This window comes from Diabrotica undecimpunctata, chromosome 10, assembly GCF_040954645.1.
Source record: "Diabrotica undecimpunctata isolate CICGRU chromosome 10, icDiaUnde3, whole genome shotgun sequence".
NCBI lineage: Eukaryota > Metazoa > Arthropoda > Insecta > Coleoptera > Chrysomelidae > Diabrotica > Diabrotica undecimpunctata.
This window is the reverse complement of record NC_092812.1, coordinates 8,508,422-8,529,704: the sequence shown is the minus strand read 5'-3', so window position 1 is coordinate 8,529,704 and position 21,283 is coordinate 8,508,422. Positions and strand designations below refer to the sequence as shown.

Sequence of the window (21,283 nt, the reverse complement as noted above, 5' to 3'; positions counted from 1 at the left end):
TGAATACGCAACAGATTTTTACGACGTAGTACCATGGCGAAAAAAAAACAAACATGGCGGCATTGCCAAACCGGCATTACATCATATCTCAGTTGTTATTAAGTCCGATTGGAGCGTGTGATACGTTAAATGAAAGGGAAGGGGAGAAACATTGTATTAAAATAGAAAAAACAAACACCTTCGTTATTAATGAACGTATAGTTACATACGGGATTAATGTTCACAAACAATTATTAATTTTATTTATCTCAAATTAATACTTATCAACGAAATTTAACAAGTTTTCTCATCTGTCGGCACTCCACCGAATGTAATATGTACCTTCTTGTTTTTTATTTATTTCTTTTGCTTTACTTTATTTTTGGAAGATGTTTGAAAATAACAAAAAAAAATTAAGATACGAAATGTGAGAAATAAGTTATGATATATTATTATTTGTATGGTACTTTGATAACTACGTATCGGTTTAAGTTTCACAATATAACCTTCTATAACACAACAATCATACCGAAATGGAACAGATAGCATCACTACCTTAACAGATAAGAAGAATAAGAAAGAATTGAATAATAATCGATTTTGTGGTTGTTATACTTACCACAACACTATAGTCCACATTTTCTCTCAAAAGCCTCTCTTCGGACAATGAATATCTAGCATCGTGAGTAATGGCATCAACTAGACCCTTCTCTATCTGATGTTTGATAGCTTTAAATAGCAAGAAGAGTGAAGATCCGGCGTATTCCTTAAGGTAATGATACATGCACAGTGCCATCCAATTTGTTAACATTTTTTCTACAACACTCTCTGTTCGCCTTAACATTAGTTGTGGATGCTTCGTATTTACAGATTTATCGATTAAACGTAGCAATAAACTTTTTAGAATATCTGTTGCATATTCCATTTTACCCATTAATACTACCATTAGTAAGGACGCTACATTTACTCTACAAAAATAATTAATTAAAAATGTAATTTTTAAAACTTGATTAATATTTTCATGATAAAACTACATCGGCCTCAATAGCCAAATAAAATATTTTCATCTTTATAAGCGACATATAGTGGGCGCTTTGACTAACTATGGTGGTAAAATAAATCCAATTATTTTACCGTCAAATGTATACGTAACAGACTTCAAAAAATGCAGTAGCATATGGTTAATTTGATTTAAAGTATGTTTTGAAAATTAGTTAAAAAGACAGAAAAATAAATGCAAGAAAGTTACTCTTAATAATAGCTCCATTACTTCTGTATTTAAGGACACATTAACTTAACAAAGAAGCGTAAAAGTATAACAGAGGAAGAAAAAAGAAAAAGTAATTGTCTTGTAAAATATCGGCTAAAACACACCGAAGAAGATTGTTCAGTGACTAAGTGTTACACTACAAACTTTTACCTTTTTACTAGATTGCAAGAATACTGTATAACGTAAGAAATTACTATACAGTGTGAACACACGGATTCTGAAGACACTAGAAACACAAAAATCAGCAAAGATTAAATACGAGTTACTCGTGTTTAAAATACAAAGACAATTAAAAAACCATAGAAAGCAAGGAACTTATAGAAATTTTTATTTAAAATCCTTTATAAAAGGTATATAATTAAAATACCCAATCGGGCTATATCACAAAACGTTGCTATCAGTAAGTCCTCGTAGACACTTTGTCTCATGACCAGCAACTTCATGCAGAGTCGTGCGTTGCCATGTTATCAATTCCACTGGTAACTTTAACATCTTAACATTAAAGATCGAATAATGTAATCTAAATTTAAACTAAGGTTTTTACCCAAATATTTAGTGGCTCATAACATGTACACCTAGAAACACTGATGATGGAATGCAGATTTCGAAAACGTTTTGTGATATAGCCCGATTGGGTATTTTAATTATATACCTTTTATAAAGGATTTTAAATAAAAAAAATTTTTTGTAATACATGGTATACATCCAGCTACAGGAACTGAGTTTCCTTGTGGATTATAGAAATTGTTTTTGCAATAATCAAAAATTAAACCATCAACAAAACGAAAGACCGACCGGCTCAATTCTCTGCAAACAAAATATAAGGAGCTAAATGGCAAAGATAGCACAACTAAACTGCAAAAAGAATATAAATAATAAAAACAAACAATTAAAGGTCAGTCAGGACAAAAGACACAAAAAACACATGCAGAAAACCTACCCACACCCCATCTCTCAGCTGTGTGGCTTCGAACCTCCACATGCTGTCGACCTCCAAGAAGAAAAACATAAACAGAAAACCTGACACTCAATATGATAACGAAATAGAATTGGACAAAAGAAAGAAGAGACTGAGAAAGGAGCCTCATTGGTCACCTTGTACGAAAACAGAAGACGAAGATCTAGGTGTAATGGTCAAACTTTACCTGTGATTCCAAAGAAAGGTCCTTTGAAGGAAAGAGAGTGGAGTAGTGGCTCAAAAGTTGAACCCTTTCAATGTATGTATGTCAAAATCCTAGTTCAGTCCAGATGACTTGTGTTACCCTACTTAGAATCCCTTATAAGTCCAGCACGGTTTCCGCGAGTATTACCCAAGAGTCTGGGGTTAATTCAATTTGTGTTAGTGACTTGCAACCTGTGTTTTTATTTTTCGTTCATTCTTTTTCCGAATTCGCCAAATATCTGACTGTGGACCGTAACTACACTTCTTCATAGAATAGTTGTTTTCTTCCCATTTATTGGTGGCTTGAATATCTGTCGGGTGGGCGTCTGTAGTTATGGATACTGACACCCTCTAGAGCCGCGTATCCAAATTTCTTCCTATTTACTGGCAACAATGAAATGAATCTCATGCCTTGCCAGTTTCCTCAGATAACTGTATAGGTGAACCACCTCACATTTATCTATAATATCCATCTCCTCCCTATTAACGTTCCTAACACCTACACAGACGAATTGTAAGTGGCGATAAGAGAAGACACCAGAATGAGAGCAACTGTGATAAGATGTGGTACATTTTACAGTGCTCAGTACCTGTTGTAGCATCGACAAGATAGAAACATTTACAGAAAATAAAATAACATTGAGATCAGCCCAGTCCAAATAAATAAAATACTGCTAGAGGGGCAGTGATGATAGATAGTAATCTAAAATTGAAAGATATACCGCTAGATTCCAAACTATTATACAAAATATTTGAAATAAAATAAAATGATTCAAAAAGATCATGCAAACATATTATTACGTCCTTAACATTTTTGCTTATTTAATATGTTTGCACTATTAATTAATAAGCTTCATTTTTATTGCAATTAGAATAAAAAAATAAGCGTCTCAAGAGCGATGAAAAAGTTTTATATTAAAAGACTAACTAAAACATACATTTTATTTAGAAAGCGCAGAGAAGCTGTAATATAACTACGACCAGACTATGGTCTCTATCTGGAAGTTTAAAGTATTTTAGGATAGATCACATAAATAGAGAATCCGTGCTCAATTTAAGAGGTAGCTACAGAGGTAGCTACTAGTTACTAGAGGTAATACTACAACTGAATTAATTGGATATACTTACTTATTTCTAATATTAAAAGTCTTTTGTGACTCTAATATATCTATAAAGGTGAGTATAAAATGTTTATTATTTATCAATTGCTCAAATTGTAACATAGCTGTATCATAATTTGTTCTTGGACCATTTAATCGCACCTAAAACATATTAAATTAATTCATTATTTTAATTAACAAGTGTGGTAAAAAGTATTATTAGTATTGAGGTGCACTCATACAGTAAATGTTTTACTGATATAGTTCAATATTATTATACTCCAAATTTTTAATAATTTCGATACCATCTATACCACTTCACATCATTCTTGTTGAATATGGAAATGAATTATTTCTTTTATTTTCGATTGTATTCATTTTGACATTTCGATTTTCAGTTACAGTTAAAAGTAAAATTATCGTTTCCTATGTCAGATGAAGGTACTAAGGTACTATATTAGAGAAAACTCGATTAATTTTTCAATATACATTTAGAAGACACAATAGAAGTATATAAAAATATATTATCGGCCATGCACAAAAATGAGGTGCTAGAACAATCAAAAACCAAACCAAGCAACCAATTCTGGTGGAATGACGAAATTCCAGGAAAAAAATTATACAGAAAGTAACTAGGAACTGTATAAAATCACAGATGTGAATGGAAAACTACAAAAACTTATTGACAGAAAAATGGAGAGAATGTTTGGGAAATGATGTCATACCAGGTTTAGAAATAGAAGGGATATCTGTAAATATTAAGGTGGAACCTTTGACAAAACTGGTGAGTAGTTTAAACAATGGTTAAGCTTGCGGTTAGGAGGGTATTCCGACAGAATTGATTAAACATAGAACTTTTAAACGTTTTCACATGTGATCAAATATCTTGCAGGCATTCCTGAATGTACACCCAGTGTCAGAGGTATGTTGCGAGGAAAATGAAGTTCATCTTGGTATGAAAAATAACCAAGACATAAAAGCTTGTCAAGACTACAAATACCTAGAAGTATACTAAAAGATCAATTCGTTGTCTTAAATAAGATTTTATAGAGTAATCAAATAGAAAATTTAACATTTATAAAGTGATGAACAAGAGCCATCTATTATATGGTACAAAAACTTGTAGACTAAAACTGGTCTGATTGCAACTCTGTATATTTTCAGTTTTGTATTTCTGTATATTGAATTTCATATCTCCATTTAGTTTAGTTCCCTGCTAGTATTCGTTCCATTACTTCTTCATTTCTCTTATTTTTGCCATTCACAATAATTACTCCCAAATATTTAAATTGTTGAACTTTGTCCAAAGTATAATTTTCTATCTTGATTGCTCTCGTCTTGTGATCTACTTATCTTCTCTTCTAGATCAGAGTAGATATTTGGTTTTTCCTTAGTTAATCTCTATACCTCTTCTCTATACCTTCTACTAGTATGTTGAATAGTGTGGTTGACAGGGAATCGCCTCGTTGCACTCCTGTTTCTATTGCAATTTACTTTGTGCTACCTTCTTCTTCTGTTGTTATTTTAGCTCGAGGTCCATCCATAGTCATTTTCGCTAATCTGATTAGGTTTGTCGGTATATCTTGATTTTTCATTTTATTAAATAATTTATTTCTGCCACTACAGTCAAAGGATTTTCTTAAGTCTACAAGTGATTGTGAAGCTTTATGATGTGTTCGTGACATTTCTCGATTGTTCGTGTAATTATGTGGAACGCATCTGTAGTGGATCTGCCTTTCCTGAATCCTTAATGGTAGTCCCCCATTTTTTTCTCTGTGAATTGAGTGAGTTTTGTCTGAGGAGGGCTGTGAGAATTTTTTATGCTGTTGTCAGTAGGGATATTCATCTATAGTTGTTAATTCTTCTTTCTTAAATATTGGTATATTTCTGCCTTCTTTCCAATCCTCGGGCATTTCTTCTGCTTCCCATATTTTAACTACTAGGTTGCAGAACTATTAATATCCCCATTTCATTATGTCTCATGTCTTCCATTACGAATTCTTCCTCTTCAGGGCTTTCTTTGCATCTATATAGTTCTGGGAAGTGTGTTTCTCATGATCCATTGTCAATTTTAACCACTGGACTGCATTTTCTTTGTTGAGCTTTTAGGTATCCAAATAGCTTAGCGCTGTCGTTACTATTCTCTTCTAGGTCCTTTAATAAGTCTTCCATCCATAGCTTTTTTTTATTTTGCAACATTGGTCTGCTACTTTCTTTTTTGTTATTATTCATTTCGATGATGTTTTTCTTTAGTTGATATCCATTTATTTCTTGCTTGGTTTTTTTTTTGTTTAATTTTGATTTTACATTCTGATTTCACATTTCCCTCTCTTTTAGCACCTCTTCAGATGAATTCAAAATGAATTATTTTGTATTTTTCCATATTTCCTCTATGCTATTTGCTTCTGTTAGATTTTCCTTTAAGATTGTCTCATATTGTTCTCTTAGTTCCTGTACTCTTAAATTCTCCAGGTACTATCTTCTTTTGTTATGTTTTGTTCTCTCTGTTTTAATTGCCTTCATTTTTTACTATTACTGCTATTACTAGAAAAAGGCCTGTGTTTGCGTTTGCTCGTTTACATGATCTAACGTCATGCATTATTGTTTTCCATTTTTTTGATATTAGTATTAATGTGCCAGGTATCAACCATGTTACTTTATGTTCTCTTCTGTGCATGAAGTGTGTGCTTATAATGTAACTATTTGTTATTGCTGCTAGGTGGCATAATTTTCTTCCGTTATCGTTTGTCTAATCATGAATAGTTTCTTTCCTGCTACTTCTTTATTTTGGTTATCTTTACCTACTTTTGCTTTGAAGTCACCACACATTAGTACTATGTCATGTCTGGGTAATCTTTCATATAATTCTTGCAGTTGTTGGTATAATTCAATTTTATCATTTTCTGGTGCATTTTCTGTGAGTGTATATATGTTTATGATTGTCATATTGGCTTGTTTGTTTCCTGTTTTTATATATGACATTCATCTATTCATAGATTTGAATTCTATAACTTTGTCCATTATCTTATTGTTGGCCGTAAATGCTGTACCATTTTTCAATTACTTGTTTTCTTCCGTGTAGTATATTGTGTAATTTTTCTTTTTAATACTTCCTTCTGCCTTCCATCTTACTTCTTGTACTGCTAGTATGTCGATTCTGTATCTTCACATTTCCCTTGGTATCTCTTCCATTTTCCCTTGTCTCAATAATATTTGAATTTTCCAGGTTCTTAGTTTTACTTTATTTTTTTGTTTTTCTTTTTCTCTCTTTTTCTTATGTTTGATTCATTGTTCTCTTTCAGTGCTAGTTTCATCAACATGTTTCCATTATCGTTTTTTTTTCAGATTTCTTTACAGTCTGGTTAAATCCCATAGACGCACTTTCCATATTCGTTTGCCAGATTGTTTTTGTAATGCTAGTAATTTGTTTTTTTATGTTCCTCTTTTACATATAATCCCAGATTTTGTCTTTACACCAGTATTTTTTGTGGTCTTGCTTATTTTTGCCATGTTTTCTGATTCATTTTCGTCACCACCTGGTGATCTTTTAGTATATATTCTCCCTCTAGGCTTTCCTTTCAGTATTCACAGTTTCCCTTTGTGTCTGCTTTCTCCTATATGCTAAGCTTTCTACAGTAAATATTTTATCGTCTATGTTTAGCTTATTATAATTTAGCGATCCTTTCTGACCCTTTTCTCCTGCTCCCTTTAGTGTTGTTTAAGTATTCTTCTCCCGTCTTGTATCTCCCTGGAGCCATCTTCACGCAGGTAAATATCTGTTCCTTTTAGTTTTTTTTTATTGCTTTATTATTTCTGTTCTTTTAAGTTCCAGTAGTATAGTCTCGTGCTATTATATTTTTATTATTATTCTATTCTATTATATTATATTCTATTATATTATTATGTCGATATTTCCATTTAGTGGAACTTGGATTTTAAGTACAATATTTTTTAAACTCGTTTTCATATCATTTTCTTGTTCACCTACTTTTTCTGTTACACCTTATACTATAATATTTTTCTTTCTTACTTATCTTTCTAGCTCTTCTATTCTTTTGGCGTGTGCTTTATTTTCTGATATTATTGCTACATTTTCGGCTTTTAATTATGTTATTTTCACTTTGATTAGCTGGAAATGATCTTGCACTTCATCTATTTTTTATTCTATTCTTATACCTTTCTCCTTCATACTATCTAATTGTTCACTTATATTTTTCATCATTTTCTCCATCTTTACTCAACGATAGAAACTCACCTCCTCTCCTTGTAAATATCTCTGATAGGGTTAATAGAATCCTTACCTCAACGGTTCGGAAGATTTTATTTTTATCCAATCCCAGAAATTAGAACTATTCTTAACACACTTACTCTCACGGATTTCTTTCACAATCCGGCAACGTCGCCGTTTGTCTGGCTAAGTTTCGTAATCTTATGCTTCTGTAACTGTCAATTGCCCAATTGAAATGTCCACTTATTTTTTAGTTGTTTACACAATTTATATACTGTTGTGAATTTATTAATTGTTATGTCTTTAATTTATAATGTCTTTATCAAAAGGATATTTATCGTAACAATACATTTGCTTATAGTTGCTAAGTGTTACTTGTGATGTTCTATTCACTGCACTTTTTCCTATCTTGATACTGCATTCTGTGTATATATTTTTTATTTATAACCACTATCTCTCGACTTTTTGTTGGAACGAAATAATTTTCACGTGTTACTACTCACACACACACTGTTTCCAAGTATGAATCACATTGTATAACATGATGAAAAACTAGGAAAAAAATCGGTTGCCTGTAAAGTCGGTTTTACGGGCGAAAATTTTACGTGACAACGTCTTTTTCTCGGTAGAATATTTATTGATGAATATTATTAAATAGCACAATAGGAACAAGGAATTGAATGAAAATAAGAATTGCACAAATTTTAACTATAGAAATATATTTTGTTTACTAAAACATTGTACATGTAAACTTAAACTTAACTAATTTCTATTTGAGTGATTTTGTTGAGGATAGGACGATGATCGCACAAGCACGGAAGCACGCACCGATTCAACGCGCCTTGCGCGCGCAGCGGACCGATCATGTTTGAGTGGGAGAGAGACGCAAGGCATTCGCCGGTCCGGCGGGCCTCTCTCTCGTTCGGTGACTCACTGTAACAGACGTGAGCGGGCGTTACACTTTTTCATGAATGACTCCGAGCCACAACCTAATTTAAGACGTTGTCACGTCAAAAACTGATGATACTATCCCGACAAGTTAAGTATTTGGTCTTACATTTAGTTGACTCTTAATACTAACATCAAATTCTAATTTTATATGTATATGGCTGGTATAACATAAATGTATCCTCGATATGTTTTTAAATTACTAATGTTTGAATTTGTTTCACACCTCTGCGCTACATCGTCCGTAGCCCGCGATAAGAAAGCTATTTTTCCAAACAATTTCATAAAAACGGTATCGTCGCTTTAGTTTCTTGAAATATTGTTCTGTGGGCGTGGCTATTCACAAATATTTGTTGTAATTCAGTCCATGATTAACATTCAGTCCATCACTGAATGATTGAATTCAGTATTATCTGATTTACTTAAGATCAAAATGGGAGAAAAATTACGTCTTTTAATTAAAAATAGATATTATTTGGCAATTTCAAAATAATATCTTTGAAACCAAATTTTTGTTCTATAAAAATAAAATATAATAAAAATTAATTCCAAAATTACTGAAACAGAAACCAAATCTATTATGCAACGCTCCAAGAGTAATTGGATCGGAAACAATCGGTTTTATCATTCGGTGTAACGCTAAGATGGGCGTTCTTATACATTGTCTTATACATTGTGGAGGGGAGACTAGGGGGAAATACGATTGTGATCTTTGTCTAGTAAGTGAAAACATAATATGGGTCATCTTTGTTAGATAGCTGATAATACCCAAGATCATTTGGATGTAACCTGTTTATAAGGAGTACTATTTTGTGGCAAAATGGTTTTAATCAAAATATTATATGAATCCAAAAGGAACAAAGAAAATGTTTTAACACATCATTATCATTATTTTTCCCTTTGTCTTTTAAGCTACAATACTAGTATTATTAGTAGTAATATAATATATGTCTTACCTTTGGTGCATTTAGGATGGGATGATCGCTGACTCCAGGGAAAAAAACCTTCATGATATAGCTGGTGTGATCTAAGGTAGGTATACCAGAATTTTCTAAATCGGCAGTGAGATCAGTCATATCGGTTTGAAGTTCAGCAAATGCTAAAAGCATATGTATTCCTAACATTTTACTTATTAATTTTCAAGTTACACAAAAATTACAGCAAACTTAAATCAAATTAAACAGTAAATATTAAATTATAAATAAATTATCTTTTAAATTAAGTTAGAAAAGAAACCAGTATATTTATTAAACGAATGTCTACTGTTCTATATAATAACATCTCTTAAGAAGATTTTGAAAAAACAACAGCATCTTCTAGGTAAAAAGAAATCTATACTATGAAACATGTATATACTGCCTTGACGTATTTGACATTTGAAGTTACAAAATAAAAATCGATCTTCTCTAGTATTTCGTGAACTACTTGATATTTTCTAGTGAAAATGGAAATATGGCTTTCTCGTGGTAAACGAAAGGTAAAATTAATGAGATCTGTTATCAAAATTTTATAGAAGTCTTGATCCTCTAAACCCACCAAATTTTTGGCGTTCGTTACAATTAAATTAGTCAGGTTTAAGCTATTTTGACTCCCAGAATATGTGGTTCGATTTTATGACCTACCCTGTTATTGATATTATAAAATCAGTAATAAAAAAAAGAAAGATTATAATTGAGATCATCAGATGATCTCAAATATGAAGCCAAACCAAGATATATGCAAATTCCTCATACTAAAAGGAAACCAAAGAAATAAGGGAGGAGATATTATGTCCAAAGATAGATGATTATGACTAATTATACAAACAAAAAAACGAGTCAGTTTATATATTGTTTTTAAAACATGGAAACTTAGAACAGAAATTAACATTAGCAAAACATTAAACCTTATTTGTGTTTTTTCAAATTAATTTTAACGCCAAACCTAAAATTATTTAAAATGATAATTTTAAATATGGCATGCAAAATCTTATTCAGCAGTATATTTTAGATAACTTTTAAAATAATTAAGCGCTCATATTAACGAAAAACCCTTAATAGATTTATAATTCATTAAATATTTAATATTATCATTTTCTAGCTATATTTTATTGAGTTTTTTTAATGTAAACATTTAGAGATGGTCCATAGTACTTCTTAAATCAGAACAAATTTAAATTGGTTTATAGAATATATAACTATTTGAGATTACCATTAAAATTACCCTTGCATGCAGAATAATGATTTACAAATGCATAGCATTTCGTTTCCTTTTTAGTGCGTCCAGGCAACTAATATCTCAGAAATAGATACAACATTAGATATACGGTAATAAATTGAAACAAACTAAATAATTTAAAAAAATATGTATATACAAAAACAAAATACAACACATATTTAACCACCTTCAGATAGGTCGTAGCTAATTATAGTATAGTAACAAATGTCTTATTCTATTGCCCCATCCATTGCGGACGTTAGCTATCAACATTATAGCCGTATTTTATTAAAAAGTTCTACAGATGTCAAGCCAAACCACTTGTGTAGTGGTTTTTCCTAACATCCAATGTTAGACCTATATCTTTAACATATTCAGTATCATTTCGAGTATGCCCTCTAGAACATAGGTTATTTCACGACAAGCTTACACTATCTATATATCGGAAACTATTTACACGATATTTACGAAAATTGGTTTATGGAGATTACAAATTATGACAAACTTAAAGAAAATATTTTGACAGACAAGTAACTTCCGGTTTTACCCGAAGTAAACAGCAACTTTGTTATTTTAAATAGAACATTCTGTATATTATTGTATTATTAGATTCTACGTAAAATGATAGATACAATTTGTATAAGGTACTATTGGTCAAAACTTCATATTTTTTAAGTTACTCACCTTTCTTCAAAAATCTTGAGAGATGGAGACAAACTTAATAGCATAAAGTGAATATATCATCAATTCACAAACCTACTGTATTAAAAACTTTTGCACACAAAAGAGTAGGTAACTTTTTTTCTTTAAACTTCAAACCGCAGTAAGACAATAATTTTAAATGAAAAACCCTGTATTTTATAATTTTAATGAAAAAAGAAGTCTACTTAAATAGTATTAGGACTCCTATACCTAAGTTAATACTTTTGGAGATAATTATGGTTTAAGTTTAAAGAGTTAAAAGTTTGATTTTATTGGTTTATTTTAGCAGGCCCTGTTTATTTATTTATTCCCACATATATAAACCTTGCTTCTTGCTTTATTATTTTCCATTAATTTCGATTTTACACCGTAGTGGGTATTTAGATGTTGTCATACATTTGGTTTTTTCTGCTCGTATTATCATACTGTATTTCTTCGCTGTTGTATTGAAGATGTGTTAATCTTTGGAGCTCGTCGTCTGTCTCGGCGATTAAGGCGGCGTCGTCTGCATAACATAATATTTGGATTTCTTTGTTCCCCACTCTGTAGCCATGACCTTTACGTACTGCTTGTATTATTTCGTCCATTATTATATTAAAGAGAAGTGGGCTTAACGAGTCAGCCTGTCTGACTCCGCTTTGTATTGGTATACACTGTGTTAGTTTTCCATTTATCTTTGCCTGTATTCGATTATGGAAGTAGATGTTTTCGATGGTTTGTATAATATTGATTGGTATGTTTCTTTTATACAGTAGGTGTAAAAGGTCTTCGATTTGGAAGCGATCGAAAGCCTTTGTCAGGTCTATGAAACATAGATATGCTGGTTTATTGTAGTCGATGGCCTTTTCTGCGATTTGTCTTAGTACAAATACGGCGTCTACGCAGGATCTTTCGGATCTGAATCCTTGTTGTTCATCTGATAAAGTTGTTAGTTTATTGATTTTGTTGGTTAGGACTTGGTGGTGTTCAGTAGATTTATACCACTATAATTGTTGGAGTCTTCTTAATCTTCTTTCTTGAACATTGGTATCATTATGCTGTTTCTCCATGCGTCTGTTCTCCTAGTATCTTGCAGTGCAATATTAGTTTTTGTATAAGTTTTATCATCTCTAGGGTTATACTTTCTCCTCCGTGTTTTAGAAGTTCGTTGGTTATTCCGTCTGGTTCTGGTGACTTTCTATTTTTGAGTGAATTTATGGCTATTTCTACTTCCTGAAAACTGATTTCTATTTCGTGTCTTAATACAGGTACGTTATTGTGTTGATTATTATTTTCCTTTCATTTAAACAGTTTCCTCAGGTATCTTTCCCATTCGTTTGCTGGTATGTTATTGTATTCTTTCAATTCTGCCATTTCTTTCCGTTGGTTTCTTATGAATCTCCATATTTGTTTTTGTGAACTGTAGAAGTCGATTTCCATCTTTTTTGTAAACTGTTCCTAGTGTTAATTTTTTGTTCTTCTTACCAACTGCTTTGTTTCATTTCGTATTCTTCTATAGGTGTCTCGGGATTCTGGGGTATTTGATGTTTTGTACTTCGTGTAGGCTTCTCGTTTCTCTTTACATTTCCCTTTTATTTCTTTTCTGAACCATGGTGTATTGTTGTTGTTTCTTTTGTTCAGTATGACTTTATGTTTTCCTAGAGCTTCTGTTGCTGCTTCTTCAATGTTGTTTTTAATTTTCTCCCAGCTCGCGTTTATATCTTCGATGCCGTCTATTTGCTTCAGCTGTATCTTCTGTGCTAGCCTCCTTTGGTACATTTCCTTTGTAGAGTCGTTCCACAGTGTTTCTACATTGAATTTTTCCTCGGTGATTTCCTGTAGAAGATGTTTTGGTGTTATTTCATCCTTATCTTTGCTGATATTAGTTTGTGTTCACTCCTTGCGTCTGCTGAGTTTAAAGTTCGGATATCTAGAATTTGCTTTGGGTGGATTTTTCTATTAGTGACTATAAAATCAATTATAGACTTGTGCCCCCTGGAGTTTTCAAATGTATATATATATATATATATATATATATATATATATATATATATATATATATATACTGGAGCTATAAAGAAATAACTCGTTTAGAATTAAATATTGAAGATTACGAAAATTTATTTTTAATACTTACGAAATGTGACAGTTATTACTAGAATATGTGCTATATTTGCTACAAGATATCCAACCCATGACAGCGTGAAATGATTTTTTTAAAATGTGACACATTTTTTCAACAAAAAGTTAAGCCTATTATTGATAATAATGATCATAAAATTAATGTTCTTGGTTACTATGCTGCTTTTGCCAAAATGCCATTATTTCGGGATGAGAGAGATTTAAGTATACCATTGCCATCTATTCAGCGAATTTTAAAAACATAAATTTCAACCCTATACGCTCCACTTCAAAGTTTAAAGAAAAACTATAATAAAATAATAACATTTGACGAATTTGTAACGATAAAATGACAAGAAGATAATGAATTTTTGAAGAATCTTATATGGTGTGACAAATTAAAATTTACAAAAAAAAACGGAACGTTTAATAGGCACAATTCGCATTACTAGAGCGAAGTAAATCAACATTTAACAAGAGAACGTGGTTTTCAGGAGCGATGAGAGTTTAATGTCCTTTGTGCGATCAGAGATAATTAGGTTGTAGCTCTCCACTTTTATGATGGTAATCTAAGCGATTAGAAATTGCGGTCAAATATGTTTTATAATTTTTTATTTTCTAATAATTACTTTTTTAGGAGAAAAATTTCACAATATATTAAAAGAATTAAAAACCAATTGTCTCGATCGTTTACTGCAAGAATTTAGAAAACTATTTCTGCTTCACGATCGAGTTCCTCCTCATTGTTTCAAGATTGTAAACCAATTTTTAGATGCGAAATTTGAAGATAAGTGGATAGCCAACAAAGGACTTTTCCGATGCCCCCTCGACCACCAGACATAACACCACTAGATTTTCTTTATATGGGGCTATATAAAAAATTAAGTATATTCCCATCCCCTTATAATGAATGAAGATTGTGAACTTGGAGTTCGCAATGAATTCAATTCTCTACCTAATGATTAGACGTGCAGCACAACAAACGAAGGCGTGATAATGACTCCCTAAATGCTTGGAAGTTCAAGGACCAAATTTTGGCAGATCTGGCAACCTTGTAAGTTGCGCATAACACATCAAACTATTTGTGTTAAGTCATCTGTTCATATATACGTTGTGTTTGTGATTAATTTGCGGTTTCTGACCAATAATAATAGAAATATTTAATATTTTCAATAAAAAGGTAAGTAAATGTATCTTTTATTAGTCTGCGAAAAAAATACCGTCGCCATTTTTAGTCCCCGACTAACAGAGTAATGTGGTCACGATTTTTAGTCGATGATAAATCAGAGAAACACGCGTATAACGTCAGAAGGGGAGGAGCTTGCAATGTTACTGAGATACAAAATCGAGGACCAAGCGGCCCGTACTCTGCTATACCATTTCTACATTGAGTCAAATAATTTTGTTTATAACTTTATTAGTAAAAATTTTAAAACCCTATTTAATATTATGTTTTGAGGTTATTACATTCGAGAGTAGATAGGTCGGTGAATATTTGTTTTAGATGTTGCCTATTTTAAGTAATCAGTTTGAATTTATTTTTCGTGGAATGGTTCATATTGAGAAATAACCATGTGGTGCATACTGGGACATCTAAAAAAGTGGTCTATACTGGAACGCATATAAAAATGCCTCAGTAAGTGAGAGGAAAGCAACAACATCATTACGAAGATAATGCTATACTTCAATAGGAAAAAGTAAACCAGATGAACAAAGCAGTCCTACAAGTAATCACAAAACTATAAGAGAAGCAGCAACACACTCTATATTAAAATCGGCTTTACAGTGTCATGTTTTAAAATATAAGGCTCTCCTAGATGATAAAAAAGGAAAGTATGATTTTGCACAAAAATATGGGTATAAATCCATATTTACTGAAGCAGGGGAAGCTATGTTTGCACAGTATTTACTTGATTTCTCTTATGTGCTACGGTGTAACTGAAAGAGAGACTATAATTTTGAATTATTCTTTTACCATTTCAAATTCAATTGTTATATGAGACACTTAGAATTTAAATCGTGCCGCTAGGAGTGAGTGTATGAAAAATTTCCGACATTGTGATTCCCGGTTAAAGTTACGCACACCGGAAGCCACCAGTATGTCTCGTGCGATAAGCTTTAACAAACACAATGTTAGTGAGTTTTTTTTAACCTAGCAGATGTGCTTCAAAGGTATAAATTTTGTGCAAGTAACATTTATAATTTAGACGAAACAGTGGTTGCAAACAGGTCGGAAAAATCACTTCGGGGGAATGGGGTATTTTAGTAACCCTGTGTTATGTAATATCTGCAAATGACGCTTTTATTCCCCCATTTATGGTTTTCTCAAAAAAAAAACATTTATCCCAAAAATGTTACAACACGCTCCTCCTGGTTCTGGCGGTTCCGCATTTCCTACAGGTTGGATCTCTTTGAACACATTTACAGACCATATTATTAAACATACCAGCTGCTAAGCTGCGAAAAAGATATTGACTATATTGAACAATCATGAAATCCATTATGCAATTGACATTTTAAAGAAAGCAAAAGATAATGACATATTATTATTGACCTTACCACCCCACTGCAGTTATCGGCTGCAGCCTTTGGATATTTCCGGCTTTGGACCGTTTAAGTCATATTACAATAGAGCAGCTGATGAATGGATGATTAATCACCCGTGTACACCTTTAACAATTTATAACATAAGTGAAATTGTTGGTAAAGCATTTCCTTTAGCTTTTACCCCAACCAATATTTTAAAATGTTTCCGCAATTCATCCGCTGGATTCCAACATTTTTACAGACCAATATTTCATGATTGTTTGCGTCACAGAACGACCGTCGGAAGTTGCAACTTTACCAAATCCAGAACCTCAAAATACTGTAACAAGCGAAGCAAACACTCCGCCCCAGTGGTCCACTGAACTTCTATTGTTCCCCTAGAAAAAATATCAGTTGATTCAGATAAAATTACTACTGCCTATTTCGTACTTTCTGATTTACGTCCAGTAGCTAGACCTTCTCATTCTAGAGCATCAATATTAGTAACACCTGAAGTCATTAGACTTCACCCAAAAGCACCTCCTAGAAAAAATACCACTAAAAGTAAGAAGGAGAATCACTAGTACTCACTTCCATCAAAGATAAAATAGAATAAGAGTATCGACAAAGACAAGAAAAAACAGTTAAAAGAAAATAAGAAATAGAAAGTGGCAAAAAAAATGTTTGAAGCATTACAAAAAATAGAAACTAAAAAAAATAGCACTTTATGATGACGAGGACAATGATTTAGAGCCAGATATTCATATTAGCGATTTTGTTATTGTGAAATACCCTACCAACAAAACTGTTCGTCATTATAGTGAATGTATTGAAGATAATATTAACGGTAAATATTTGATTTCCTTCCTTCGTAAAGCATTGAGTAGGTAATACATTTACACATCCCAAAAATAAGATATGGACACCATAGAATACGACAATATTGCCAGGATTCTACCAAAACCTAGCGCAATAGATTCAACGGAATGTTCAGCAAGTCAGCTACAGTTCCAGTTTGATTTTTCTCCATACAAAGTGTTTTAAATGCTTTCTATGTTAAAAATTTTGATATAAATAAATTGTTTAATATTGATTCCCCATCAGTACCTACCTACTTATCTCCTGTTTCAACTATACAGCCCCAGAATGGACCATATGTGTCCTGACATAAACCAAGAGGCCCACGATGAACCAATATTGGTCTACTCTGGGATAAACGGTTGATACTGGGTCAATGATTATGCAGTCCTTTCTGTAAACTTTATCTAAAACTCCAATTAACACACAATCGAGAATATCCAAAGCAGTGATTTTATACCTTCAAACCTCAAACAAATATGAGACGCACCTGAATGACTTAAATATTCTAAAGTGTCCCACTATAGACCACGTTCTCCTATGTGTTGTTGTATTAAACAAAACAATTGTGTGCTTCAATTTTTTAACTTCGTGTTAAAAACAACTAAAATGTTGTAAATTTTGGTTGTTTAAGTATTCTCTTGATGTTACGATATGTCGTGGTCGATCTGGATATCTTATAGCAAATAGAGCACATGTTCTAGTATATGAAAACTGTATGTACTCTTCATTGTTTATTTTTAAACAAGCCATTTTTATTACTTTCTAAAAGTGTCAGTAATCAGAAACAATGACAAGTATGACACAGTGGCGGCTTTTGGGGGTAGGCAAGATAGGCCGGGCCTACCCAATAATTTTAAGAGCTTTAAAATTGAAAAACATATATTCAAAAATTATGTTAATGCATGTAAATAACTTTTCAATGTACTAAATCACTCAATACATTAACGTCCGTTAAAACAACTATGTTATTATATTACCACAGAAAGCATCGAATAGTATTCAGGCATTTTAAATATCATTAATAGGCCCGATCGGAACTGGCCGACCCAGCTCACATAAGATCCCCGTACAAAAAGCGTTTGAAGTTGAGCAGCTTGCCGGACAACGATTTATATTGTCGTGTTTATGCTTGCTGTTTAGGCACCAGACGATCGGGCCTACGCCGACCATAGTTCACTTGTAACGTAATTATCGAATTGTAATATAAATTTTCTTTTAAATTATGATAAAAAAATATGTAACATAATCTATAATTTTAACATATTTTTAAACAAACAACACAATTGCAAACAAGTGCACGGTTGCCCAAATACATTTAAAAAAATTCGTAAAATTCGAAGAAAAAAAATCACATTTGCATGATGTCTATATCGCCTGGGCAACTTATATATGTGAGATTGTTGTATAACTGATGGATAAAAATGAGTTTTTATGACGCTTTACTAGATTTCAGTAATAGTAATGTTGATAGTGAGTGTTTGGACATTGTTGTTTCACTATTGGAATCGCCATTATCTAGAAGAACTGAAATTGATAGAAAAAATTATAATGAATGAAAAGCCTACTCCAACATTGCGTATTGACCAAAAAGATGGGAAAAAGGTGCGTACTTTTAAATGCTCTTGGTATGATGTCTACAAATGGTTGTCTGGAAGTATTACGAAAAACAGACTATATTGTTGGCCGTGTTTGTTATTTTCCAATAAGAAATGTGTATGGAATTGTGAAGGATACTTTAATTTAAAAAATATGTCTGCCTCCTTAAAAAACATTCCAGTTGCAAGGAAGATTTAAGTAATTTCCTGTTCTTTAAGGGTGTGCAGAAGAGAGCGTTTTCTGTTCGCGATTTTCTAGATGAAAAATCAAAAATCGCAAAAATTAGATACAACGCAGAAGTTCAAATGAACAGAGAAATCATTAAAAAATTAGTTAGGGGGGGGGGGGGTCATGACCCCGTGATCCCTCTCTCTGGATCCATCACTGATCACACATAGCTATATGTAATTTGCTGGCTTGGCCTACCCAAAATTTTACCACACCAGCCGCCACTGGTATGACATCTTCAAACACGGCCTGCTAAAATAAAACAATAAATATCAAAATACCTTTAACATTAAACCGCATTTATCTCCAAAAGTATTAACTTTAGGTATAGGGAACCCTAATACTATTTGAAAGACAATTAACTTGTTTTTTTAATTAAAATTATAAAATACAGGGTGTTTTATTTAAAATTATTGACTTACTGTGGTTTGAAGTTGCGTATCATTTCTAAACACGCAATATTTAGAAATTCGATTTCGATGTAAATTACTGAAAAAACGTTTACCTACTCTTTGCTAGCAAAAGTTTTCAAGATATTATGTTTGTAAATGGATCACCATCAGCTATTATTTTCAGAAAGTTTGTCTCTTTCTGTCAAAATTTTTGAAAAAAGATCAATAACTCAAAAAATATGAAATTTTGACCAATAGTACCTCATAAAAATTGTGTCTGGAGTCTTACGCAAAACCTATACAGAGTGTTCCATTTAAATTCGTCATTTTTAAGTTCGTCATAACTCGTAATCCTCATAAACCAATTTTCATAAATATTGTGTAAGTAGTTTCCGATATACAGATAGTGTAAGCGCATCGCGAAACAATCTTTATACACTAACGTAACGTTTTTTGCAGTCAGTTAACCAGTTCCTTGCAAACACTAGTTGGTGGGCAGGGAATGAAATAATCTTAATCTCAAATGGTCATATTTCTTACAAACTTACAACTTAAAATTACACTTACCTAATTTACATTCAGACCTAACATTACTTTCCAGTGTATCCATCTGAATCTGAATTCGTTTGTATTCTCTTTCAGCTTGGGTTGATTTTCTTCGGTAAACAAATAGTACGGCAACAAAGAATAAAACAAATAATATTGTTCCAACAGCTATCATAATAATAGCCTCTAAGGGAAACGCGAAGGATTTGAATATATCATACTGCAGATATCCAATTGGAAACCTTAAAGTCCTGCCTACTCTAACTACTACTAATGGAAGGTTATTTTCAGTCTAAAAAAAGAATATGTATTTAGGTCATCAATGTATAATAAGTTATCATAAATTATTTATTAATTCTTTGGAGTTAAGATATATTGTGATAATGCTTCTTTGTTCTGTATTCTGTATACAGGAGAACAGTATTAATAGTACCAGTCTGCCAGTATAGATCGTCCCAACTAAAATGGATAAAGAGAAAAAAAGAGATGATCCCAAAAGAAGACTCAGAAATGAGAGACTCGGAGAGAAACGACCAGAAAGGCAACCCCTGTCACAAAAATAGGTACCAATGACTCCAATGTTGGTTCTACAAACCAGCCTTCAACACAGTAGGACAGCTTCGGTAGTATTTATTGTTGCTTTGAGAAGGTTCGATTAAGCCTCAATACAAGAGCACTGTGTATACAAGAGCGAAATAAAAGGTCTATTGGGTGCATTTATAGATAGAGGAGAAATCAGACTGTGATTATGAGATATTTTGTGTCCCCTTTCTTAGTACTTTCATGACCAATGATCAGTAATCATTGTGAGTTTTTGCTTCTCTACTCCCATTCGTTCTTCTGTATCATATTACTCCCGTGATAGCTATTACAGAAGGTATGCAGTTTTGAGAGCTGATATGTTCCTCTTCTTCGAAAAAAATCCTAATCTCCAATGAAGCATTAGTTTCATCACATGTATTAGTACAAAGATAGCAGTCGCACTGCCTGGAACCTACTTAGAAAATTGGAAACAGGCCCTAACATCCCGACAACTAACTCTTCATCACCAAACCCAGAATATATAGCGAAACGCATTACTCAGCTTTCTAAACCAGCCATCGAAAAAGTTCATAAAAGAAGTATGATATCAACTCAAAAGATCAAAACTGCACATCAACAAAATCTGTTAATCATTAGGCAAATAAAGACTGAGGAATTTTTCAACGCACTAGACTTATTTAAGTGTCGCAAAGCTGCAGGTGTTGACAAAATATTTACCGAGTTCATAAAACACACTGGTCCAAAAACTCGAAAGTGGATCCTAGATTTCTTCAACCAAATAATCACGACACAAAAGCTTCCTAAACTATTCAAACAAAGCAAAGTCATAGCAATCGGGCAAAGACACTTTCGCCCTTTTAAGTGTCTGCTATAAGATTTTTGAGAGGATAATTTACGCGAGGATTT

At 32.4% G+C, this 21,283-nt stretch overlaps 1 protein-coding gene across 5 annotated transcripts in view; it reads right to left on the bottom strand.

The window, feature by feature from the left end:
* PlexB (plexin B) overlaps nucleotides 1-21,283 on the bottom strand; it is a 560,952-nt gene that overhangs the window by 15,328 nt on the left and 524,341 nt on the right. For 4 of the 5 annotated variants that reach the window (XM_072546628.1, XM_072546629.1, XM_072546631.1 and 1 more), the window contains 4 exons: nucleotides 19,856-20,126; nucleotides 9,644-9,804; nucleotides 3,540-3,673; nucleotides 599-947 (listed from right to left, as the gene is read on the bottom strand). In XM_072546628.1, the coding sequence (XP_072402729.1) occupies nucleotides 599-947; nucleotides 3,540-3,673; nucleotides 9,644-9,804; nucleotides 19,856-20,126 (915 nt within the window). The remainder of the gene's footprint in view (nucleotides 1-598; nucleotides 948-3,539; nucleotides 3,674-9,643; nucleotides 9,805-19,855; nucleotides 20,127-21,283) is intronic. The other variant, XM_072546632.1, reaches the window with a different exon arrangement.